The 27167-nt window shown below is 32.1% G+C and overlaps 1 protein-coding gene and 1 non-coding gene across 2 annotated transcripts; one reads left to right on the top strand and one right to left on the bottom strand.

The window, feature by feature from the left end:
- Positions 1-4320: 4320 nt before the first annotated feature.
- On the bottom strand, positions 4321-4427 carry LOC131177595 (small nucleolar RNA R71). The gene has a single exon (XR_009146999.1). It is a non-coding gene; the product is annotated as a small nucleolar RNA R71 (small nucleolar RNA).
- A 14161-nt stretch (positions 4428-18588) lies between these two features.
- Positions 18589-26920, top strand: LOC110647838 (receptor-like protein 13). The gene is made up of 8 exons (XM_058142636.1): positions 18589-19004; positions 19105-19260; positions 19380-19457; positions 19637-19795; positions 19917-19991; positions 20846-20920; positions 24155-24301; positions 24381-26920. Exons 1-8 carry the CDS (start codon positions 18602-18604, stop codon positions 26603-26605), a joined length of 3318 nt encoding a protein of 1105 aa, XP_057998619.1. The 5' UTR covers positions 18589-18601; the 3' UTR covers positions 26606-26920.
- Positions 26921-27167: the final 247 nt, after the last annotated feature.

Here is a 27167-nt window from a genome sequence, read left to right as displayed (position 1 = left end):
TTTCTTTTAATTTATAAAGTTCTTTTTTGCTTAAAAAAATATATTCTTAATTAATTTTTTATTTATATATTTTATATGTTATATTTAATTAATTATTAATTAACCATTGGTTGAACCCTTAACCCACTGGTTGAAACACTAACCCATTCATCCGGTCCCTTCGCCGAGTCAACCTCTAGGCTGGGTTTAACAACACTGCTTAAGACTATAACTTTTAAAAATAATAGCATTCTCGATTAAAAACAGATTTTTCTTTTAATTTATAAAGTTCTTTTTGCTTAAAAAAATATTTTCTTAATTGGTATTACAACTTTTCTAAACTAATGACCCACTTAAATTTCATATTTAATCTGCATTTGTTTACATAATTATAAGGTTTATATTATATTGGTCTTTGTTATTAATCAACAATCGAATATTTCACTTTAAGACTTGGTCATGACCAATCATGAACAATATGTCAATTAAAGATTGTGTAGCCATCAATTATTACTTAGCTTTAGACCAAAAAAAAAAAAATACTTAGCTCATTAAATTTAATTTAAATTAAACAAAATCCAAATTCTAATTGAAAGTTGGACCTCATATGATATTGTTGCTAAAAAATTAATGAATCATGCAAAAGAATACTTGAGCATCCCAATCAATACACTTATATGAATAAAATTCTTGAAAATTTGATGATATTGCTATCTTGTTGGAAAATTTGAGATGATCATATAATAGACCATTTAGCCACCATCAGTTTAATTGACTTCAAGTCAACATAATTGCATTAAGAGACACGTTTCTTCTAACAGTTCACTAAAATGTCCCTATCTAAGTTTTAAAAATAATAGTGAAATTTAATGAAAATGAAAAAGAAATAATAAAAAAAATTTATGAATTTATTTATGAAAAATTCAATCGAAATGAAATAGAAAACTCAACCAAAATTTCTATAAATTAAGTCATCTAATAATAAGTCCAAGTCATCCCAAACCCTAAATTTTAGGGTTGACGTGATAATGGTCCCATATATTACACCAAATTGCACTCCTTTCATTTCCATTGAATAAAACCGAAATTCATCTACTTAAGCGTGGAATAAAAATCGGTCAATGGTTACCAAGTTTGTCTTGAACCAAAACCATTTAGAGGCTAATTTCGGTCTTTCTCCTCTTCTTAAACATTGAATTGAATATAATTAAAATTAATGACTCATTTTCATAGTCTAATCTGATTTAATCGAATATGATCTGATTTATGGTTTTTTCATTATAATATAATTAAAAAAAATTAAGTTCATAATAAACTGCTATCTATAATAATAATAATAATAATAATAATAATAATAATAATAATAATAAATTTTGATTAAATGACATTGATTGAATTGTCTTTTCTAATATAATATTAATGAAGGGTTGTTAGAAAAGAAGACTTAAATATCTCAATTAATACGTTGAGATGAATAACATTCTTGAAAATTTAATAATATCGCTATCTTGTTAGAAAATTTGAGATGATATAATAGGACCACTTACCCATCATTAATGTAATTGACTTCAAGTTAATACAATTGGATTGAGGAACACGTTTTCTTCTAATGGTTGATCAAAGTATCAGTTTCTAAGTTTTAAAGATGGTATAAAATTTAATGTTGTAAGAAAAATTGCTAAAGAGTCTATAGAAAATTTATAAAATAAATGGACAATCCACTAATTAATATATATATATATAATTTTAAATTTCAAATATTTTCAATAAGCAAAATAAACCCCAAAACAATAAACTTTAAAATCCCAATTAATTATAAAATAAACCGAAAAAATATTCATTGCTAAATTAATAATATATTGTTCTTTGTTAATAATTAGCAATCGAGTATTTCGCTTCTAGGACTTAGTCATTATTAATCATGAATAATATGTCAACTAAAGATTATGTAGCAATCAATTATTACTTAGCTTTAGGGGAAAAAAATTGTTACTTAGTGATGCATACATTTTGCATAGTCATTTAGGTCTAATTTCATAACCATTTTTATTTGATTATTAGTCATTTTTAGCTAATTTCATTAGTTAATTAGTTAGTTTTTCATAATTGTCGAATTTTGGATTAATTTGTAATTTTTACTTTGTTTTGTAGGAAAAATAGTGTTTTTGAAGGATTTAAGAGAAATTTTGCTATTGAGGAGTGACTTCTACAGCCAAAGATGTCAAAAACAAGTTTTCAAGCTGAAATATGCATTGACCAAATTGTGCATAACTTGCCGCATAAGCTATGCAGATCTGCATAAGGAGAAAAATCACTATTCCAATACCTGCCGAAATGTGCATAAGGAGACTGCATAGCTTATGCACATTCACGCCTCCCTTATGCACTCTCACGGAATTGTGCATAACCTATGCACCAAGTCATGCAGTTTCGCATAAGTGAACCAGAACCAGTGAAGCGCATAAGGGACTGCATAACTTATGCAGTCCCATAAAGAGTTCATTAATGAGCTGGCAGAAGATTCCCTCAAATAATTCCTCCTAGAACATACCATTTTAGGGCTCCATGTCAGAAAAATGCTATAAATAGTCTCATTTCCCAGTTTTAGAGAGGGGGAGACAAGGAGCAGAAAAGAAAAGGAGAAGAGAGGCAGAATTTGAATAGTCACTTTCACCTTCCACACCATTTTCAACCAAGATTTGCAGATTTCTTTCTTTCCTTACATTTTTCTACACTTCTAGTGTTTAATTTCTTATTCCTTAGCTTAGATTAAAGCTTTATTTCCATTTAAACTCAATATATCTTGTAAGCATTATGGATAGTGAGTAGTTTTACTTTTGATTCTGGAGTAAGGGTTGTAATATTTGAGATATTTTGTGGATTTTGATTGGGTAATCCATATTTTGTGGTCTTAATGAGTTTTATTCATTTCTTGTGTGCTTAATGACATGCTTAGTGTAGGATCCCATTAAGTGATGTTCTTAATCCATGGTTGAAGCACCGAAAGGAGAAGGCCTTGTGATAGATAATCAAGAAATTGGACTTAATTAACTTAGACCTAGAAATAGGCTAAGGATTAAGAGGATTCACAGATTAATTAAAGAACTTAATGGGTCTTAATTAATTCTAAGTCCACGAAAGTAGGATTAGATTGATTAAGGCACTCTTTGTCTCACTCGAAAGGGAATTCAAAGGATTTAAGAATTAATCTCCTTAAAACCCATTAGTTTCACAAGATTGGATAACCAATTTAAAATCCCAAAATAGCTCGAATATGAAATCCCGAACTCCGGAATCGCTTTTTTTTCATTGTTAATTTCTAATCGAATTTAATTGCTTGCCATTTTAATCTTGCCATATTTCAACTTGCTTATTTCAATTTGATGCAATTTTAGTTTAATTAATACATTGTTGAATAGAATATTAATTTTGCACATATAGATTTCACATTCTCAATACCCATCAATTCATTGCTTTAATTTCAAAAATATTTCAATTTACTCAACTTTTTATATCAAAAATTCAATCATTAACACAACTCCTCGTGGGAACGATATCTTTACTGTATTACTTTGACGACCCGTGTACTTGCGGTTGGGCCACATCAAGTTTTTGGCGCCGTTGCCGGGGAGTTGTTTGTTTAAGATTGAATTCTTGATTATTTTAGTTGTTTTTAGTTTTATCTTTGTTATCTTTTCATTTTGTGTTTGTTTGTTCTTTTTCAGGTACTTTTAACCTTTTATGAGAAGAGCTAGAAGCTCAAGTGACACATCCTTATTGTTCAATCCTGAAATTGAGAAATTTTGTAAAGCCAACAAGAAAGAAACCAGAAAAAGAAAAGAAGCTTTGAGAGAAACCGAAATTGAAGCAGACATGGCTGATGAAAGAATTAGAATTGGTGTTGGTAATGCTGGAAATGGTCAAAACAATGAAAATGAAGCCCAAGGGGAAGAAGTTGTTAATGCAAACGTGCCTAGGGGAAGTATGATGGATCATGCTTTTCCACGTTTTGATGACTTGAGGGAGAGCATAGCAAGACCAAGGATTGATGCAAATAGTTACAAGATGGATTTTGGAGTTCTTCAAATGATTCAAAATTCTCAATTTGGAGGTCATCCTTCTGAAAATCCACACACACATCTGAAGAAATTTGCTATGATTTGTGACATGCAAAAACAACCTGGAGTGTCTGATGATGCAGCAAGATTGAAGCTATTCCCATTCTCTTTGAAAGATAGAGCATTGGATTGGCTTGATTCTTTACCTCACAACTCCATTACAAATTGGGAGCAACTCACTGATGCATTTCTTGCACAATATTTTCCACCTGGAAAAACTCAAGAACTGAGGAATCAAATGACAGCTTTCAGACCAAGAGAGGATGAAACTCTTTATGAGTCATGGATGAGATGGAAGGAATTAGAGAGATTATGCCCACATCATGCCATTCCGAAATGGATGATAAACCAGAATTTTTACACAAATGTCACTCCTGCAATTAGAGGGATTATTGATGCTCAAACAGGAGGAGAATTTATTATGAAGCATGAAGATGAAGCTTATGAGCTATTGGAGAAAATTGCAAAGAATACTCATCTTTGGAGTAGTCCAAGAGGACCAGCTCCAACTCAGAAGAGACAAGCTGCTGGAATGTATGATCTTGACCCATTCAACATGATTAATGCAAAATTTGATGCACTTACAAATGTCCTTGCTAAGAAGATGGAAGATTTGAGTATGTTGGTTAGTTCATCATCATCATCTGGAAGTTCACAACAAGTGGCTTATGCAGAAGGAACTACCAGCTGTGGAGTAGACTTTGGAGAGCAAGCAGCATATGTTGGTAATTATGGAAACAAGCAAATGGGGAATCCTTATTCTCAAACCTATAATCCAAATTGGAGGAATCATCCCAACTTTTCATGGGGAAATCAGCAAAGTCAAGTTCCAAATCAGAATTTTCAACCACAACAGCAACAAGGAGTTCCATATCAGCAAAATAGGCAACCATTGCCTAATTTTCAGCAGAAAAATATGAATCCTCCACCAAAACAGCAAGAACAAAATTCCACCACTGAAGCTTTATTGCAACAGATTCTTGCCAACCAAAATAAGCATGATGAGGAGATGAGAGAGATGAAAGCAAGGCTGGAACAGATGCAAACACATAACAGAATGCTGGAAAACCAGATTGCACAACAAGCATCTTCCTCAGGTGCTAAATCTTTTGGAAAACTACCAAGTCAACCAGAAAACCCAAGAGAGCAATGTCAAGCTATTACTTTAAGAAGTGGGAAAGTTGTAAATAATGAGGGGAGTGAAAAACACGAGAAGAGTGAAAATGATGAGAAGAGAGAAAATGAGAAAAATACTGATGAGAGTGAAAAACAAGAGAGTGCAGAAAAATGTAAAGAGGAAATTGAAGAGAAGGAAGAGAAGTATATACCTCCTGAGCCCTACAAGCCACAACTTCCCTTCCCACAAAGATTTCACAAAGCCAAGCTTGATAGGCAATTTGGGAAGTTCTTAGAGGTTTTGAAGAAACTTTACATAAATGTGCCTTTTGTTGATGCTCTTTCACAAATGCCCTCTTATGCAAAATTCTTGAAAGAAATTCTCTCAAACAAGAGGAAACTTGAAGACCATGAAACTGTAGCTTTGACAGAAGAATGTAGTGCTATCCTCCAAAGGAAGCTTCCTCCAAAGCTTAAGGATCCAGGGAGTTTTTCAATTCCATGCCACATTGGGGAGTCATGTTCTACAAAAGCTCTATGTGATTTAGGGGCTAGTGTTAGCCTTATGCCCCTTTCCATCTATGAGAAGCTCAACATGGGAGATCTAAAGCCAACCCACATTTCTCTTCAGTTAGCTGACAGATCAATCAAGTATCCTGAAGGAATTTTGGAGAATGTGCCTTTGAAGGTTGGAAAGTTCTATATACCTGTTGACTTTGTCATCTTAGACATGGAGGAAGATTCTAATATTCCAATTATCTTGGGGAGACCCTTTCTAGCTACAGCAGGAGCATTGATTGATGTTAAGGGAGAAAAATTGACTCTTAGAGTTGGTGAAGAGCAATTGGTTTTCAATATTAATAACTCTATGAAGAAGCATCATTCTGAAGCTGATACTTGCTTGAGAGTTGATATTATTGATGAGCTGGTTGAAGAACATTTCAGAAAGAAATATCCAGAAGATCCACTTGAAAATTGTTTGGTTCATGGAGGAGGCATAGACTATGACAACCCTCATGTGGCTGCATATGCTCAACACTTAAAGGGAAGTCCACTATTCATTTCTGCTCCAGTTTTTCAACTCACACAAAAGGAAATAGCAGAATCTAAGCAACCATCATTCAAGGAAGAAGATGCACCTAAGGTAGAACTTAAGCAACTTCCTTCTCAGCTCAGGTATGAATTTCTTGGCACTAATAACACTTATCCAGTAATTGTAAATGCAAACTTGAGTACCTTAGAGGCTGATAAGTTGTTAAGAGTGTTGAGACAATTTAGGAAAGTCTTAGGATACACCATAGATGACATTAAGGGAATAAGCCCACACTTTTGCATGCATAGAATCATTTTGGAAGAAAATTGTAAGCCATCTATTGAACATCAGAGGAGGTTGAACCCAAATATGAAAGAAGTTGTTAAAAAGGAAATTTTGAAGTTGCTTGATGCAGGGATCATATATCCCATCTCAGATAGTACTTGGGTGAGCCCAGTACATGTTGTCCCAAAAAAGGGTGGAATGACAGTTGTCAAAAATGAAAATAATGAATTAATTCCCACCAGAACAGTGACTAGTTGGCGAATGTGCATAGATTACAGAAAATTAAATGTTGCCACTAGAAAAGATCATTTTCCACTTCCCTTCATTGATCAGATGTTAGAAAGATTGGCTAGGCATTCTTATTTTTGCTATTTAGATGGGTACTCAGGTTTTTTTCAAATCCCTATCCATCCAAATGATCAAGAGAAAACCACTTTCACTTGTCCTTTTGGAACCTTTGCTTATAGAAGGATGCCATTTGGGTTGTGTAATGCACCAGCCACTTTTCAAAGGTGCATGATGGCAATCTTCTCAGATTTCATTGAAGACATAATGGAGGTTTTTATGGATGATTTTTCTGTTTATGGATCTTCATTTGACATATGCTTGGCTAACCTTTCTAAAGTTTTATAGCGATGTGCAGATACTGACCTTGTGTTAAACTGGGAAAAGTGTCATTTCATGGTTCAGGAAGGGATAGTGCTTGGACATTTGGTGTCTAACAGAGGAATAGAAGTTGATAAAGCCAAGGTTAAAGTGATAGAGAAGATGGCTCCTCCTACCAATGTCAAAGGAATTCGAAGTTTCTTAGGACATGCCGGGTTCTACAGACGCTTTATCAAGGATTTTTCTAAAATAGCTAAACCTTTGTCTAATTTGTTAAGTAATGACACACCATTTGTATTTGACCAAGAGTGTTTGGATGCCTTTTGCAGGTTGAAGCAAGCTCTTATCACTGCACCAATCATGCAACCACCTGATTGGAGCCTACCTTTTGAAATTATGTGTGATGCTAGCAACTATGCAATTGGGGCTGTTCTTGGTCAAAGAAAGGACAAAAAGGCTTATGCTATTTATTATGCTAGTAGAACACTGGATGAGGCTCAAACAAATTATGCAACAACTGAAAAGGAATTTTTAGCAATTGTCTTTGCATTAGAAAAGTTCAGACCTTACATTATTGACTCAAAGGTGGTTATATTTTCAGATCATGCAGCCATCAGGTATTTGCTCCGTAAAAAGGAAGCTAAACCTAGACTCATTAGGTGGATTCTGATGCTACAAGAGTTTGATTTGGAGATTAGAGATAAGAAGGGAGCTGAAAATGTAGTTGCTGATAATCTTAGTAGGTTGAAATTGGATGATGAAGAATTGGATGAAATCCCTATTGATGAGTTTTTCTTGGATGAACAACTTTTCTCTCTTGTTGCTAAACTACCTTGGTATGCAGACTTTGTGAATTATCTATCTTGTGGAGTTTTACCTCTAGGTATGACATGGCAACAAAAGAAAAAGTTTTTACATGAGGTGAAATTTTATAGATGGGATGACCCTTTACTCTTTAGGAGATGCTGTGATGGTTTAATAAGGAGATGTATTCCTGAAGAGGAGATACAGAGTATTATGCATCATTGCCATGCTTCTGATTATGGAGGACATTTTGGAATCTCTAAAACAGCTAGTAAAATTTTGCAAGCTGGTTTCTTTTGGCCAAATCTTTTTAAGGATGTGAGGAAATTTGTGTTGGATTGTGATAAATGTCAAAGGAGTGGAAATTTGTCAAAAAGAGATCAAATGCCCCTAAATAATATTCTTGAAGTGGAATTATTTGATGTTTGGGGAATAGATTTTATGGGGCCATTTCCTCCTTCATATGGTAATAGATACATCTTAGTTGGGGTTGACTATGTGTCAAAGTGGGTGGAAGCTATTGCAACTCCAACTAATGATGCTAGAGTGGTAGTGAAATTCTTGAAGAAATTTGTCTTGAGCAGATTTGGAGCCCCTAGGGCTGTAATTAGTGATGGGGGTTCCCATTTTTGTAATAAGCAATTTGAGAGCTTAATGAGGAAGTATGGTGTAGTGCACAAGATAGCTACCCCATACCACCCTCAAACTTCAGGACAAGTTGAAATTTCTAACAGAGAGCTCAAGCATATTTTGGAGAAAACAGTGAACAATTCTCGGAAAGATTGGTCTATCAAACTAGATGATGCTTTATGGGCATATAGGACTGCCTACAAAACCCCTATAGGAACTACTCCCTTTAGGTTGGTGTATGGTAAGTCTTGTCATTTACCTGTGGAGCTAGAACATAGAGCATATTGGGCCATTCAGACCTTGAATTTTGATCTTAAGCAAGCTGGTGAGAAAAGGTTATTACAACTTAATGAGCTTGAGGAATTGAGGATGGATGCTTATGAAAGTGCCCGTATTTACAAAGAAAGAACTAAAGTTTGGCATGATAAGCATCTTAGGAAAAAGGAATTCAAAGAAGGTGATTTAGTTTTGTTGTTCAACTCAAGATTGAAATTGTTCCCTGGAAAACTTAAGTCAAGGTGGACTGGTCCATATAGAGTTTCTAAGGTTTTCCCTTATGGAGCAATTGAAATTTGGAGTGAAAAATCTGGGAATTTTAAGGTCAATGGGCATAGATTGAAGCACTACATAACTGGAGACCCAATAAAGGGAGTAAGCTGTTACAAGCTCTCCAATCCCTCACCTCTTTTTTTTCACTGAAATTCATGAAGAGTCCAGCTAAGGACTATAAATTAGCCCTCTTGGGAGGCATCCCAAGTCCTTTTATTTTGCTTTTGCTGATTTACTTTCATTTTCATTGATTTTGTTTTTATCTTGAATCTCCCCAAATTCAATTTTTGACATTGTTAAAGCTTGTCCCTTGTAGATGTATTTCAATGAAGAAAGGCTGGTGAACTGTTGGGGAAGTGATTCTTAACTTGAAAATTTTGTCCTTCAAATTCTCCCAAAAACTGATTGGTTTTTGCTGCATAACCTGTGCAGGAGCTGCAATCTGGTTTATGCAGAGGAAAAATGAAATCTGCAGCAAAAAGGGTGTCTGCAGCAAATGGCTTGTGTTTTTGGTGAGGTTGGATGTATTTCAATGGAGGAAGGTTGGTGAACTGCTGAAGCTGCTATCTGGTTTATGCAGAGGAAAAATGAAATCTGCAGCAAGGAAAGGTCTGCAGCAGATGGATTATGTCCTTGGGTTGCTACCTGGTTTATGCAGAGCAAAAAAATGACATTCTGCAGCAAAGAGGGTGTCTGCAGCAGATTACTTAAGTTCTTGGTGAGGTTGGGTGTGTAACTTTTTAATATTTGTGCTTATAATGTTAATATGGTGGTAAGTGAGTCATTTTTGCAGTTTTGAGCTTATTTGGGTTGTGGGATTCAAGGTAGGTATGCTGCATTTTCTTGGAAAAACTTGGAGAGTTCATTTCATCATTTGTGAATAGATACAACTTTATGCAGATTTTATTGAGTTTTAATGTGCTAAATGTTGATTTGCAGAATTTGAGTCAAAATGGCATGGTTCTCAAAGGTCTTTTATGTAGGATCCATTTCTACATGCTTGTGTGATGCATTTTTGATGAACTTTGTATATATTGATGTGTTTTTGGTGAAAATTTCTCATGGTTTATGCTTCATAGAATTATATTTCCTCATTCTAGGGTATTTTTCACACTTGCAATTCATGTTCCATTACAATTTTAATCTTGTTGAATTGTGCATAAGCAACTGCATAGCTTATGCAATCCTGCATAACCACAATTCTTGCCATTTTTCACCTTTATTGCAAGTGCATAAGGAGAGTGCATAGCTTATGCAACTCTGCATAGCCTAAATTTGTCAAATTTCATATCTTTCGAAACCTGCATAAGCAGAGTGCATGACTTATGCACATTTGCATAACTTCAAATTCTTCATTTTCTCTCTCTGCCGAAGTCTGCATAAGCAGAGTGCATAACTTATGCACTTCTGCATGACCAGAAATTCGAAAATTCCACACTTGCCGAGGGGTGCATAAGCAGAGTGCATAGCTTATGCACTTTTGCATGACCTCACACTCTGAATCTCAAAACCCATCGAAGAGTGCATAAGCAGAGTGCATAGCTTATGCACACCTGCATGACCACCAACCCAAATTCCAAAAAGTTGCCGAAGAGTGCATGAGCAGAGTGCATGACCTATGCACTTCTGCATGACCCGATTCTCTGAAAAACCAAATCTGCCGAGAGGTGCATAAGGGGAGTGCATGACTTATGCACTCCCGCATGACTTCACTCCTCAAATTTCAAAAGTTGCCGAGACCTGCATAAGCAGAGTGCATGACCTATGCACTTCTGCATGACATATTTTTTTGAACTTCAAAAACAGGGCGAAACTTGCATAAGCTATGCACATGCACTTTCCCCTTATGCAGTTTTTACAAAACCCGTTTAAATCAAATTTTTCCTTTCGGCAAAATTTTTTTTTCTTTCCCACCTTCACCCTGATATCCCTGTTCACTGTCTTTCTTCTCTCACGATCCTCATTCCCGCATATCCCTTCCTCTCCCCTTCTTCTCCACTAGCATTTTCACCGCATAAACCCTAACTTCCCCCTGCATTTTCATTTCCGCCCTCATCTCCTCCATCCTCACCATCGGCAATGGAGTCGCCTCCGCATTCCCGTCCAGCTTCCCCTCTCCAGGTTTCACCATTGTCAACAATACCTCCTAACCCTAATTCCCCTCCACAAGAGACACCCCCACCACCCTCCACAACCACATATAAACGGAAAATTAGGTCGAAATCTGTGCGACCCATGTCCTCTGCACCTCCTCTTTCCAAACGCAAAGAACCACCCACCCCATTGTCGGAACCACCACCCAAAAAGCCAAAAACTCCAGCCTCCACACCCTCTTCCAGCAAAAAGCCAATTTCAGTAGCTTCACAGGTATCAAAGCTACCTTGGCCTCTTCCTGATACAATTCAAAAGGCAGCTTTTAAGAGACTCAAGGATAGGAGGGTACAACCCACTAGGTATATTTCTGCCGATTCTCTACAATCTCTTGGTTTATTTGACAATGTAGTTGCATATCTTGATGGTATGGGTTGGATGGAATTTGTGCATAAGCAGGAGATAGTTTATCCAACTCTAGTTTTGGAGTTTATTTCTTCATTCTCTGCTACCCTCAAATTGCATGATGTAGACCATAAGCCAATTATGAAATTTAGATGTTTGGGGCAAACTAGAGAGCTGTCATTGGATCAATTTCATAGCATTTTTGGTTTTGCAATTGATGGGTTATTTCGAGTGCCACATACTGGAGTAGAGGTAGCAAACAAGGGTATTTGGAATGCTGCACAATTCTGGAGAATCATCACCAACCAACCTCAGACTTTCTCTGCTGGGAGATCCAAAACTTCTCAAATACTAGACCCTGCACTTAGGTTTATTCATAGGCTGATTGCTAGCACTATATTGGGCAGAGGACTAGTTACAGTCTTGTGGGAAATCGAATTATTTATGTTATGGTGTGCATTTCACAAGGTCAAGGTTTCTCCTGGTTATTTCTTTTGTGAGCATGTGTTGCATATTGCCACTAAATCCATAGGTGACATTGTCCTGGGTGGGCTTATAACAGTTATAGCTAAGCATTTTGGTTTTAGTCCTGAAGAGCACCCAATACCAGCACTTGTGGACACCTTATATTTTGATATTGCACACCTATCCAAAACAGGGTTCAGTTTGCCACATTCTGACATTGCACAACCTGCAGCAGAAACTGAGCCCATTGCACAACCAGAAGCCCAACCTTTCCCATCAGTCCCACGGACTCTCTCGAACCTACCCCACCCCTCGATGCACGGGAGGCCCAGGCTTCGCTCGCCACACCTCCTCTGGTGAACCTTCCTCATCCACAGCCCCTCCTGCATTCAACACTAAAGCCTTATTCACCTATCTTGAAAGGCTTAGTGATGATATATACTTTGTGGATAGGAAGCTTGACACTGGTCTTGATACACTCAAGGATCGTCATGATCAACTCTTTGACCTTGTCATGGAAACCAGGGACAAGCAGAAAGAATTGAAGGAGATGGTGAAGCAACTCATGATCTTTCTGGGAATGCCACCTCCACCTCCAGCACCATCATTTCGATGACAACTACATTACCCCTTAGCAACATCTTTGGATAAGGGCAAAACAATAGAACTAGATTAGTTTTTGTTTTACTTTTGTTCCAACTTGTAGGACTTTTCCTTTGTAAATATGTTCAAACATTTATAGTTTGTTTTGAATTATGTTTGTTTGTTTTGAATTAGTTTGTTTTAAATTCTGTTTTTCTTGACGTTTCATTGGATAGCTATTACATTAGTTTTCTTTGATTTTCATTGCACTTATTGCCCTTTTGTACATATTTGCCCATACTCTGTATATATTTCAATGCTTCTACTGCTGGTTGTACATTTCCCCTTGCTAATCATCATGCAGCAGCTTTTGTATACACTGCACAGGCTATGAATTTCCTCATGCAAATATTTTGCATAGCCTGTGCAACCCTTTCTTTTCTGCTACTTATGCAGAACTGCACAGGTTGTATTCCCCTTATGCAAATGTCCTGCATAGCCTATGCAACCCATATTGCCACTCATGCAGAACCGCACGGCTTATGCACCCTACTTATGCACTTGATCTGGACAGCATTTTACTCTGCATAACCTGTGCAGCTTCTTATGCATCCCTTTATATCTTGAATTCCCCTCTGCCCCATACCAGGTAACTCTTTCTTTTTGCTCTTAATCTTTACAATTCCTGGTCAATATTATTTGCTTTGAGTTTTGGTTATCTACTACTTGAGACATTGAGGACAATGTCCAATTTTGAGTTTGGGGGTGTACATTTTGATTTTTGGCTTTATTTTTCACATTTTGAGTATAGGAGCATCTCATCCCATTCCATTTACATATATTGTAAATATTTTACATATACATCCATACACACACACACATTACACATTTACATACACATTATACATCACATTGCACACAAATAGACAAATAGACTTCCTCCATTTAGTTAATACATTACTCATTTTAGGAATCATGCACCATGCATTAAAATCTTTTGCCAAATCCCTTGAGTATTGAAAATGTGCCTATGAGAGTGATTTGACTCACCTTTTAGTTGGGTTTGTGGATTGGAAGTTTCCTAAAAGGTGCAAGGTTTTGAAGTGTCTATCCCTTGCCTATATCTTCTTAGCCAAAAAGCCACCCAACTAGTCATTTGGAGATGGAAGTGTTTAGAGGGAGTTATTGGATATAAGGTAGTCAAATGATGTCTCACCAATCCTAGAACAAATTTTCTAAACCTTTCAAGGCGAAATACCAGCTTGTACTTGAAAAGAGAGATGATTAGGCATTCTTTGATTTAAAACCTTCTCATTTTAAACCTTTGGCCCTTTTTCCTAATTAAAATTTACCCTTGCAAACCCCTTTGAGCCTTTTTATTCCTAATCTTTCTTGAAACCCTTATTGCTACCTAGCCAATGAACCAAACACTCCAACCCTTTTCATGAGAATAATATTGAATATTAGGTACACTTTCTAAAAAATAATAAAAAAAATAAAAAATAAAATAAAAAAAAATAATACAATAAAAGGGAGAAGAAATGCTTGTCATCTTGTAAAAAAGTGCTAGTATATGTGCTTTTCACCATTGTCATTCAAAATGAAAGAAATCCACCCAAAGTATTAAAAGAAATGAGTTTGGGGGTGGCAAATTTTAGGGACAAGCATCAAAAGAAAATGCAAAATACAAGTTTAAAGTATCAAAATGTCCCTCCATTTTATGTGTTTTGTAAAATATGCTAGCACTTGACAATCCTCATTGTGTATTTCTCTCTCCTATATAAAAAAGAGAGAAAAAGAAAAAAAATATATAATAAAGTGTACCTTATGTTTCAAAATTGAAAATATTCTCATGATTTGAAGCCTTTTTACCCCTTTTTCTTCTTAGCCTCATTTTGAACCCCATGGCCTCATTACATCCCTAAAAAGACCTTTGATCTCTTGATAGTACTTGCTACATTAGTGGAGATGGGAGTAGGGAATTTGCCTATGGGATTGGAAAATTATTCATTCATTCATTCAATTCCATCATTCAGACACTTTGGTTATTGATGGTCCTAGAATTCCTTTTGAGCATGACTCTCTCTTTTGATTGGTTGGTTTGGGGATTTTGAATGATAATTGACTTGATGGCTAAGCGGTGAAAGCATGGATAAGCATTAGATTCTTTGCATTTTGAAGGATGGGTATATGGATTGTTGGTATGGCTAAAGGTGTGTTTAGTTACTTTAATAGGTAATTTTCATAGCTCTTTGGATAAGGCACCCCTAAAAATTTTTGCATCACATTCTAAAGTTTGCTTGAGGACAAGCAAAAGCTTGAGTTTGGGGGTATTTGATGCATACATTTTGCATAGTCATTTAGGTCTAATTTCATAACCATTTTTATTTGATTATTAGTCATTTTTAGCTAATTTCATTAGTTAATTAGTTAGTTTTTCATAATTGTCGAATTTTGGATTAATTTATAATTTTTACTTTGTTTTGTAGGAAAAATGGTGTTTTTGAAGGATTGAAGAGAAATTTTGCTATTGAGGAGTGACTTCTACAGCCAAAGATGTCAAAAACAAGTTTTCAAGCTGAAATATGCATTGACCAAATTGTGCATAACTTGCCGCATAAGCTATGCAGATCTGCATAAGGAGAAAAATCACTGTTCCAATACCTGCCGAAATGTGCATAAGGAGACTGCATAGCTTATGCACATTCACGCCTCCCTTATGCACTCTCACGGAATTGTGCATAACCTATGCACCAAGTCATGCAGTTTCGCATAAGTGAACCAGAACCAGTAGCGCATAAGGATGCATAACTTATGCGATCCACTTATCTGATCCCATAAAGAGTTCATTAATGAGCTGGCAGAAGATTCCCTCAAATAATTCCTCCTAGAACATGCCATTTTAGGGCTCCATGTCAGAAAAATGCTATAAATAGTCTCATTTCCCAGTTTTAGAGAGGGGGAGACAAGGAGCAAAAAAGAAAAGGAGAAGAGAGGCAGAATTTGAAGAGTCACTTTCACCTTCCACACCATTTTCAACCAAGATTTGCATATTTCTTTCTTTCCTTACATTTTTCTACACTTCTAGTGTTTAATTTCTTATTCCTTAGCTTAGATTAAAGCTTTATTTCCATTTAAACTCAATATATCTTGTAAGCATTATGGATAGTGAGTAGTTTTACTTTTGATTCTGGAGTAATGGTTGTAATATTTGAGATATTTTGTGGATTTTGATTGGGTAATCCATATTTTGTGGTCTTAATGAGTTTTATTCATTTCTTGTGTGCTTAATGACATGCTTAGTGTAGGATCCCATTAAGTGATGTTCTTAATCCATGGTTGAAGCACCGAAAGGAGAAGGCCCTGTGATAGATAATCAAGAAATTGGACTTAATTAACTTAGACCTAGAAATAGGCTAAGGATTAAGAGGATTCACAGATTAATTAAAGAACTTAATGGGTCTTAATTAATTCTAAGTCCACGAAAGTAGGATTAGATTGATTAAGGCACTCTTTGTCTCACTCGAAAGGGAATTCAAAGGATTTAAGAATTAATCTCCTTAAAACCCATTAGTTTCACAAGATTGGATAACCAATTTAAAATCCCAAAATAGCTCGAATATGAAATCCCGAACTCCAGAATCGCTTTTTTTTCATTGTTAATTTCTAATCGAATTTAATTGCTTGCCATTTTAATCTTGCCATATTTCAACTTGCTTATTTCAATTTGATGCAATTTTAGTTTAATTAATACATTGTTGAATAGAATATTAATTTTGCACATATAGATTTCACATTCTCAATACCCATCAATTCATTGCTTTAATTTCAAAAATATTTCAATTTACTCAACTTTTTATATCAAAAATTCAATCATTAACACAACTCCTCGTGGGAACGGTATCTTTACTGTATTACTTTGACGACTCGTGCATTTGCGGTTGGGCCACATCACTTAGCTCATTAAATTTAATTTAAATTAAAAAAAAATCTAAATTTTAATTGAATGTTGGACCATATATGATATTATTGCTAAGAAATTAATAAATCATTGAAATAGTTGTCTGCAAAAGAATGGATAAATTTTGATAACTGTCCATGAATTTATATAGTTGTAACACTACAGTTCTATAACTTTAAAATGTAACATAAAACCCTATAAACTTTTAAATTTTACACAGTAAAGTCCCTCTGACTTTCAATTACTGATTTTTCAGTTAGAAACTGATGTGAATAGCTCCTGTATGGTGCTTAGTGAACATTTATCTCTCCTCCCTTATGCAAAGTGTAAAATTATTCTCTTTACACACAGGAAAAATTAAAAAATCGAGATATATATATAAAGACAAAAAAATTATTTTTTTTCATTGTGCAAATTTTGGTGAATATGTCTTTGATAAGACAAAAAAAAAGTGAATTTTTTTTTGCCTAATTTGGTCTAATAAACCAAATCAATGATATTATAATTTTTTATTTTGAATTATAGATTTAAAATTAATAATAATAATAATAATAATAATAATAATAATAATAATAATAATAATACAATGATGTAATTGATTAACATTAATATTGTTATGAAATTAAGTCCAATCTATGTGTCCTTTTATTTTAAAGAAGAAGCGAAGTTTAATGTTGCAAAATAAAATATATGCTAATTAGTTTATAAAATAAGTGACAATCTTTAAAAAAGAAACAATGAAGAATTTGTAAAAATTAAAATTCAATATTTTAAGTTAAAATTAAAGTAAAAAATGAAGTAAAATAAAAAAAATTATTAAATATTTTCATTTTGCTTGAGAAAAATTATAAGAAATTAAATTTTGATTGTTATTTTTCCACCTAAACTTTTTACTATTTATTTATTTATTTTACTATTTATTTAATGTTTACTATTTTTTAAAATTAAAAAAATAAAGATATTTGTGGAAAGATAGAAAAAAAATATATTATTTACAATGTTAAAATATTCAGTGAATTGGTAATAAAAAATGACAAAATTCTTGCCTGATTAGGGCTAATAAATTACCAAATAATGATATTATAATTTTTGAATTTGAATAATGTTGAAATAAATAAAATTTATAGAATATAATTTAAAATTTTATTATTTTATTGATTTAGTTTACGCTTGAAAATATAAATGAAAAGATGTCTTCAGGGCTTGGAAATATACTCGCTACATGAGGCTTGACGTGATAATGGTCCCATGTATCACACCAAATTACACTCCTTTCCATTTCAGCAAAAAATTCTATAAATTAAGTCTTCTAATAACAAGTCCAAGTCGTCCTTTTTATATATTACACCAAATTGCACTCCAAAATGGATCAATAAAATCGAAATTGACAATAAAAATTTGTCATGTATCAGTCTTTCTCCTTCTTACACTGTGAATTTAATATGACTAGAACCGAGGTTCAACTTGCCTGTCCAATTCACATTATCTGTGAATTAAAAAATTTTAAGCAATTATTTTAATTATTATTTTTTTTATAAATTTTAATTAATTGACATTGAGTGAATTTTTTGTTCCGATACAAATTTGAATTCTGATCAAAATTTTTTTATTAAAAAAAAGTAGTAATAATAATAATATAATGATGTGATTGATTAACACATTAATTATGAATGAGCAACCAACAACACAAATTGCTCCATTTTGTTGATGAATAGCCACCATATTTGTTGAAAGAAATTTTTTTTTTGTCTCTTTTAAAAAATAGAAATTCAACATTTCAAGTTTTCAGCCCCACCTCATTAAATAATTTTTAAAAAATAAAGGTCATAATAAACCATTATTAGAAGGAATATAAATTTTAAAACCATTGCAAAAAGAAATTGAACCCAGTCTTTATCATTATGGATGTGATGGTAGACAACTGGCAATGAATATAAATAAGGGGAGAAGTAGTGAATGGGAGCATCGCATTTCTAAATGGAGTTGGCTATCTTAGCAAAGTGTTTATTGTTGGGTCTTGTAATCCTATGGATTCAAATCCATGGAAACAAAGGTTGTTTTGAAACAGAGAGGTTGGCACTCTTAGATTTTAAGGAATTTGTTGGGTCAAATGGGTTAGATGTAGACTATCTTCTTTCTTCATGGGTTGATAATTCAATGAGTGATTGTTGTAAATGGGAGCGTGTCATGTGCAATTCCACCACAGGTCACGTGACTGAGCTCTCTCTCAACAATACACGACAATATGACATAGAGAGCATTTCGTTTTATGATGATGAAAATATTTGGTTTATAAAATTTTCAATGTTCCAGCAGCTGAAAGAGCTCAGAAGTCTTAATTTATCATACAATAGAATCGGTGGTTTCATTGATGACACAAGTACATATGCTATGCTCTTCTACTTATATTAGCATTTTTTTTACAAGTATATTATTTTAGTTATTGAGATTTGAATTTTTTTTTTAAATAATATATGCAGATTTTGAAACATTATCAGAATTGAAGAAGTTAGAAGTCTTAGACCTTAGCGCTAATTATTTCAATAATAGTATCTTATCACCATTGAGTAATCTTACATCACTTAAGACTTTGATTCTTAGTGACAATATCATGGAAGGTTCCTTCCCTATCCAAGGTATGTTTGATTCCCTATCAGAACATCCAACAAACCCCACTCAACCATGCACTCTATTCTTTGAGTCTAGTTCCCATTATTTTGATTTTCATTTTATTCTTTTTCTGCTTTTGGTTCAGAATTAATTAGTGACCTGAAGAATTTGGAATCCTTGGATGTAAGTTGGAATAGATTCAATAGCACCCTACCATTTCAAGGTAAACTTTAGATCCCATTCGTACTTCAAGGTTGGAATGGGCTTCTCTCTCCATTTAAATCACAACAAATTGTGATTAATCAATTTGAAAGTGGTTATATAATTAATTGTTAATTTCAATTGGTTGATTGTTAATTTTTATGAATGACTTTCACTTCACAAATGAAATAACTTAAGCAGATTTCAAAAGCAATTTCTCAAAGGTTAGCAAATTGAAGTATTTGGATTTGTCTTCCAATAACTTCAACAATGGTATATTGAGCTTCTCAAGCATATTTCCTTCCGTTGAGACACTAGACTTGTCTGATAATAATTTGGAAGGGCCACTTTCATACAAAGGTATGTGATATATTTTTGGATTTCAACTCCGAATCTCTTTTCTATTTTCCTATTATTGCAGTAGAAGATGGTTGATTCATTTTTTCGGTCTTCATCTCTCACTCTCTGTGTTTTGATGCAGACCTTGTTAAACTGAAAAATTTGACGGTGCTCAGTTTAAGGGGAAACAACTTGAACGGAACTCCGCCATTGCAAAGTAAATGAAAATATTTGCTTTCTTCTTAAATTACATTGTATGAATTATTATCATTATTTTAATTTTTAAATATTATATTTAATATTATTATATAAAATAGAAAAAGATGTAACTCAAAAAATATCAAAATAATATATAATTCATTTAAACAAATTTATTTTGAAAATATTTTTAAATGATGGTAAGTTTTATAAATTTTTTAGAGATTTGTAATTTTGAATTTTAATTCAAATATAATTCCGTGTTGATTTTTATGCATTGTAGAACTTTATTAGATTATTAATTTTAAAACAAAAAGCTTAAATATATTTAATTTTATCCTAACGTTTTTCTAAGAGATAATTTCATCCTAATTGAACTTAATTATCCCTCCATTATAAAATTTTGGTGATATATAATATATAAAATTCTATCTTAAAACAGACATATATAAATGTATAATAAATAATAAAATAAACAGAAAATAATATTAGCATTAATGTTAATTGAATTTTTCTAATGTAGGTTTGGGTACTAACATAGAAAACCACCTTAAATAGGCATTTTTGTAAGAATATTATATGTGAACGTTTAAATAAAAATAATACAAATAGTTATAAGACTCTACAAGAATTTATCAGTTAAAATGAGAAATTTTGATTTCTGATAGTAGTCAGTCCGTTTCCCGTTGTGATAAATTAAAATAAAAAATTATTATTATATACTGATGTTGGATTTAATAAATAAATTAGTAAAATAAAATAAAATATTTATATTTATACTTTTAGTTTTATAGATATTCAAAATGTAATATAAATCATATGACAATTCATTATTTTGATTTTCTTTTTATTCTTTTTCTGCTCTTGATTCAGAATTAAGTAATTTGAAGAACTTGAAATCCTTGGATGTAAGTGGTAACAGATTCCATAGCACCCTACCATTTCAAGGTAAACTTTAGATCCCATTCGTACTTCAAGGTTGGAATGGGCTTCTCTCTCCATTTAAATCACAACAAATTGTGATTAATCAATTTGAAAGTGGTTATATAATTAATTGTTAATTTCAATTGGTTGATTGTTAATTTTTATGAATAACTTGTACTTCACAAATGAAATAACTTAAGCAGATTTCAAAAGCAATTTCTCAAAGGTTAGCAAATTGAAGTATTTGGATTTGTCTGACAATTACTTCAACAATGGTATATTGAGCTTCTCAAGCATATTTCCTTCCGTTGAGACACTAGACTTGTCTGGTAATAATTTGGAAGCACCACTTTCATACAAAGGTATGTGATATATTTTTGGATTTCAACTCCGAATCTGTTTTCTATTTTCCTATTATTGCAGTAGAAGATGGTTGATTCATTTTTTCGGTCTTCATCTCTCACTCTCTGTGTTTTGATGCAGACTTAGTTAAACTGAAAAATTTGACGGTGCTTAGTTTAGGGGGAAACAACTTGAACGGAACTCTGCCATTGCAAAGTAAATGAAAATATTTGCTTTCTTCTTAAATTAAATTAGTATCTATTTGTACATTATATGAATTATTATCATTATTTTAATTTTTAAATATTATATTTAATATTATTATATAAAATAGAAAAAGATGTAACTCAAAAAATATATAATTCATTTAAACAAATTTATTTTGAAAATATTTTTAAATGATGGTAAGTTTTATAAATTTTTTAGAGATTTGTTATTTTGAATTTTAATTCAAATATAATTCCGTGTTGATTTTTATGCATTGTATAACTTTATTAGATTATTAATTTTATAGATATTCAAAATGTAATATAAATCATATGACAATTTAATTAAATCACACTAACGCCGCAATAAAAATTAATATTAAAATTTAAAATTTTAATTCCCCGGGAAAAAATATAATTTTAATCATGTAATAAATATGAAAAAGTTTTTCGATAATATATATGAAATTTATAATTTATTTCTATAAAGATTTAGTTAAAAAATAATCTTATATATTCCACATTTAATTGTAGAAAATTGTTAATTGTTATATATATACTTACATAAGCCTTTACCAAATCTAATGCCTAAATTATTTAGTAATCTCATCACCTATGACAAGTTATTTTATTTATAATAATTAATTTTATTGTTGTGAATTGTGATGAAATTATATTAATTCTGTATGTAATTACATTCAATTTGAAAAGTGATAATTAACTAATTAATTAATTATGTCCTAAAATAATATAGAAGCTATATTGTGTTCAGGTTTTAAAAGATTAGAGGAGTTGGATATCAGTTATAATAGATTCAATAGCAGTATCTTATTGTCATTGGATGCTCTTCCATCATTCAAGGTATTAAAATTTTGTTGCAATGACGTGGAAGGTTCCTTCCCTATCCAAGGTATGTTTGATTCTGGGAATTGTTTTCTTTACACTCATTAATTGTATCAGAACGTCCCACTCAACCACGCACTCTTGATTTTCTTTTTATTCTTTTTCTGCTCTTGATTCAGAATTAAGTAATTTGAAGAATTTGGAATCCTTGGATGTAAGTTGGAATGGATTCAATGGCACCCTACCATTTCAAGGTAAGCTTCTGATCCCATTCGTACTTCAAGGTTGGAATGGACTTCTCTCCATTTAAATCATAATAAATTGTGATTAATTAGTTTGAAAATAGTTATACAATCAATTGGTTGATTGTTAATTTTTATAAATAACTTGTACTTCACAATTGAAATAACTCTCAGCAGATTTCAGTAAGCATTTTTTTATGAATATTACATGTGACTGCTTAATTAAAAATAATGGAAATAATTATAATAAATTAAAATATTTTTTTTTCTCATTACTAATGTTGGATTCGATGAACAAATTAATAAAATATAAATAAAATATTCAAAATTTATATTTATAGTTTTAGTTTGATATATATTCAAAATGTGATACAAATTACATGACAATTTAATTAAATCACACTAATGCTGCAACAAAAATTAATGTACAAAATTCATTTATATAAACATAAAATTTATAAGTCATTTTAATGACGACGAATAAATTATTTATTTAAAACAATATTTGTGAGCTTAACTTAAACTATAAGATATATATATTGCTTAGTAAGCAAAATGTTATCCACAATTTATCAATAATTTATAATAAAATTAAATTTAAATTTCTTATGTTGAATTTTGATATCCAAACAATTATATAACTTATTTTTAATCTTATTGTCAATCAATTTAATATTAAGCATTAAGATTGATAATTCATTACAAAAGTAAATAGTTAGAAATTCATCATAATAGTTAGATTTTAATATTATTTTAATTAGTTTTTTAAATAAAAATATTTTAATAGGAAAGTAATTATATTAGGAAGTAATAATTAGTTAAAGTTTAGGATTATATATTTTTTAAATACACTTTTATATGTAAATAGGATAATTAGTATATAAATTGAAGTCTGGAAGGTTTGTTAATTCTTCAGCGACAAAATTTTTTTAATAAATCATGTAATTGAGGAATTCTATAAATTTTAATAGCAACTATTAAAATTAAAATATAATTTTAATATTATATTTATTTTATTGATATAATATCAACAAGGCGTAAATACAAATCATGTATTGTAATTACATTATATCATATTTATGCTAAAATTAATAAATAATGAAATAAAAAAATAAATATCTTTTCCTTATGGAAGGAAAAACCGTTACTTGTTCAAAATTATAGTTTATAAGCAAACGTATTTCTGTATAGAGTTTCACCTGCACAAGATTTCTTTTTATAAATAATAAAGTTATTATACTAAAAAGAAATTGAATATTTAATTCGTTTTATAAGATTTTATTAAAAATTAAAAATCAAGATATTTATATCAGCTTAAAAATTCACCCCTTGACAGATTATAGATATATAATCACAATAGAATTTCTATAAAATTTTATATGAAAAAAAAAATCCCATAAAATCCACATTTAATTGTAGAAAATTGTTAATTGTCACATATATATAAAACTCGCTTAAGCCTTTGCCAAATCTAATAACAAAGCTATTTAGTAATCCCATAAACTATGGCTAGTTATTTTATTTATAATCATTAATTTTATTGTTGTGAATTGTGATGAAAATAGTGCTTCTAAATTTTAATATTCAACTAACTTATATCTAAATCTATTATTTTCTTTATACAGAATTATCAACTTTCAAAAGTTTAGAGATTTTGAATTTGATGGAAAATGAATTTACTGGAAGTATTCCTGAATATATGTGGACTCCACCTTCCCTCAAAGTATTATCTTTATACTACAACAAACTCAATGGCTCTTTACCAAATCAAAGTAAGTTTATCTGAAATCAAAATTTCAATTTTGTTATTATCAATTGCAATGATTTTTATGTTAATCCTTTGTTATATAGGTTTGTGTGGCTTGAAGGGTCTTCAAGAGTTAGACCTCAGCTATAACGAATTTGGGGGTAGTCTTCCTCAATGCCTTGACAATTTGACATCTCTCACAATCTTAGATCTGTCTGGAAACCAATTAACAGGGCACATTCCTTCATCTTGGCCAGCTAACCTCAAATTTATTGATCTTAGCTATAATCGTTTTGAAGGCATATTCTCATTCAAAAACATTCCTTCATCTTCGCCAGCTAACTTCAAGTCCTCCCTCGAATATATTGATCTTAGCAGTAATCTTTTTGAGGGCTTATTCTCATTCAATTTATTGGCTAATTATTCCAGCCTTGAGGTAGTTATATTAAGTGGCAACAACATTACGTTTGAGACTGGTTGGATTCCATCATTTCAGTTAAAGGTTCTTATAATGCAAAGTTGTGGTCTCGACAGTATTCCTGAGTTTCTCTTTTATCAATTCAAATTGGAAGCACTCGACTTGTCTCACAACAAAGTAAAAGGAAGGTTTCCTAATTGGTTGCTTGAGAACAATGGAGGACTTCAGACCCTAAATCTTGAGAATAATTCTTTCAATGGGCAGCTTCAAGAAATTGGCACAAAGATGCTTCCGAACATGAGATATCTTAATTTAGCCATAAATCATTTTCAAGGTGATTTTCTTTTTTCTGTTGGCGATGACTGTAAATTGATGGCTTTAGATTTGTCTCATAACAACTTCTCAGGGGAAGTACCAGAGGAATTGCTTTCAAGTTGCATTTCCTTGACATATTTGAAGCTATCTCATAATAACTTCCATGGTCAAATAGTGATATTTAACATCACTCGATTTAGTGTTCTGCAATTGAATGACAACCAATTTGAGGGAACTCTAGCAAGCTTACTCCCCAATTTTAGTCTCCAAATGAGTGGCCCAAGGATTCAATGGTTAGACTTGAGCAACAACCGATTGCATGGTGAGATTCCACACTGGATGGGTAACTTCACATCTCTACGTTATGTCAATTTACATAATAATTTTTTTGAAGGTCCTATTTCAAAGGAACTTCTTTCAGTCGAGTACCTAGACCTTTCTCACAACTATTTTTCTGGGCCATTACCTTCTTTCTTCCATGGAAATTATTTAGAACAAATAAATTTGCAAGGTAACAGATTCATTGGTTCAATACCAGAAGCTTTGCTCAATATTTCGACACTGAAGGTATTAGACTTGAGCAATAACGAGTTGTCAGGCACCATTCCTAATAACACTGGTGAGTTTCAAAATGACTTGAGAGTTCTTTTATTAGGAGAAAATCATTTAAGTGGCCTCATTCCAAATTGGTTGTGTCAGCAAAACTACATCAGCTTATTAGATCTCTCAAGAAACTTTTTGTCTGGGTCCATTCCCCACTGCTTACATAATCTCTCCTTTGGAAAGGAAGAAGGAGGTTTCTATCGTGGCGCAACTGTACACATGTCCTCACAATACATGATTCCCATATCACTTCACAAAAGCTTTGACACTTCCGAATTTTATGAAGACATTGAGGAAGAAATTGAGTTTTTTACAAAATATAGAGCTAGCACGTATAAGAATAACGCTCTCAACTACATGTCTGGATTAGATTTGTCAGTTAACAGCCTAACAGGTGAAATCCCATTTAAGCTAGGAGAGCTGTCCCAAATTCATGCATTAAACCTATCACACAATCAATTGATAGGATCCATCCCAATATCTTTCTCGAATTTATCACAAATAGAAAGTTTAGACCTCTCTTATAATAATTTAAGTGGAGAGATTCCTTCAAAATTAATAGATCTAAACTTTCTAGAAGTATTTAGCGTGGCTCACAACAACTTATCAGGCAAAATTCCAGACATGAAAGGACAGTTTAGTACATTCGAGAGTAACAGCTATGAAGGGAACCCATTTCTTTGTGGACCTCAAGTGGAAAGAAAATGCAATGATAATAATGTTGAATCACCTTCGTCACAAGTGGAGTCACGACATGGAGAAAGTGGGAAATGGTATGAAATTGATCGTGGGGCTTTCTTAGTATGTTTTTCAGTAACTTTTATCATATCCTTTTTGGCAGCCATCACCTTTCTTTATGTTCATCCATATTGGCAACAAAGCTTGATTTATCACAGTAAAGAATATATGTTTTCATGTTATTACTTTTTATTTGATATTTTATTAAATTTATATATTTATTTTGTATCGTTAATTAATGTCATCAGTTCTTAGATCTTCTAGAGCTGATTTATAGTGCTTACAACTTTCTTTTATTTTGCATCTTTTCTTTATTTTGTTTTGTTATCCAATTTGTTGCTCTTTTGAGGGGTTTTTTCATCACCATTAGAAGTTAGTTTCTAGGTCAGGGTGTAATGGGGTGGACCTATTGGTCTGGGATCCTTCTTTTGGTGGTTTTTCCCCTCTTTTACTCTATTAATGAAATCCTTATGCTTATAAAAGAAAAAAAGTTATAGATGAAGTGTGCCTAAGGACTAGTGTGTTTAATTTGGTTGTAAAATTTATTCTTATTTTCACTTATAATCACTACATTTATGACCATTAGTTGTTTATTTTAACATATATTGCACATTATCTATACTCGTTGTATGTACTCGTAGTTTAATTTTATTTATATGCAATTTTAGAAAAATTTCTATGCTAATTAATTAATATAAACCATAAAACTATTAGAAATTTTTTCATAAGAGCAAGTATAATAATACAACAAAACTATGAGAACCAAAGTAAGAATCTAAACCATCTAAACCAAAACTATGAAAACACCTAAAAGGCA

Source organism: Hevea brasiliensis, unplaced genomic scaffold (genome assembly GCF_030052815.1).
Source record: "Hevea brasiliensis isolate MT/VB/25A 57/8 unplaced genomic scaffold, ASM3005281v1 Scaf612, whole genome shotgun sequence".
Taxonomy (NCBI): domain Eukaryota; kingdom Viridiplantae; phylum Streptophyta; class Magnoliopsida; order Malpighiales; family Euphorbiaceae; genus Hevea; species Hevea brasiliensis.
This window is presented reverse-complemented; position numbering and strand designations above follow the sequence as displayed.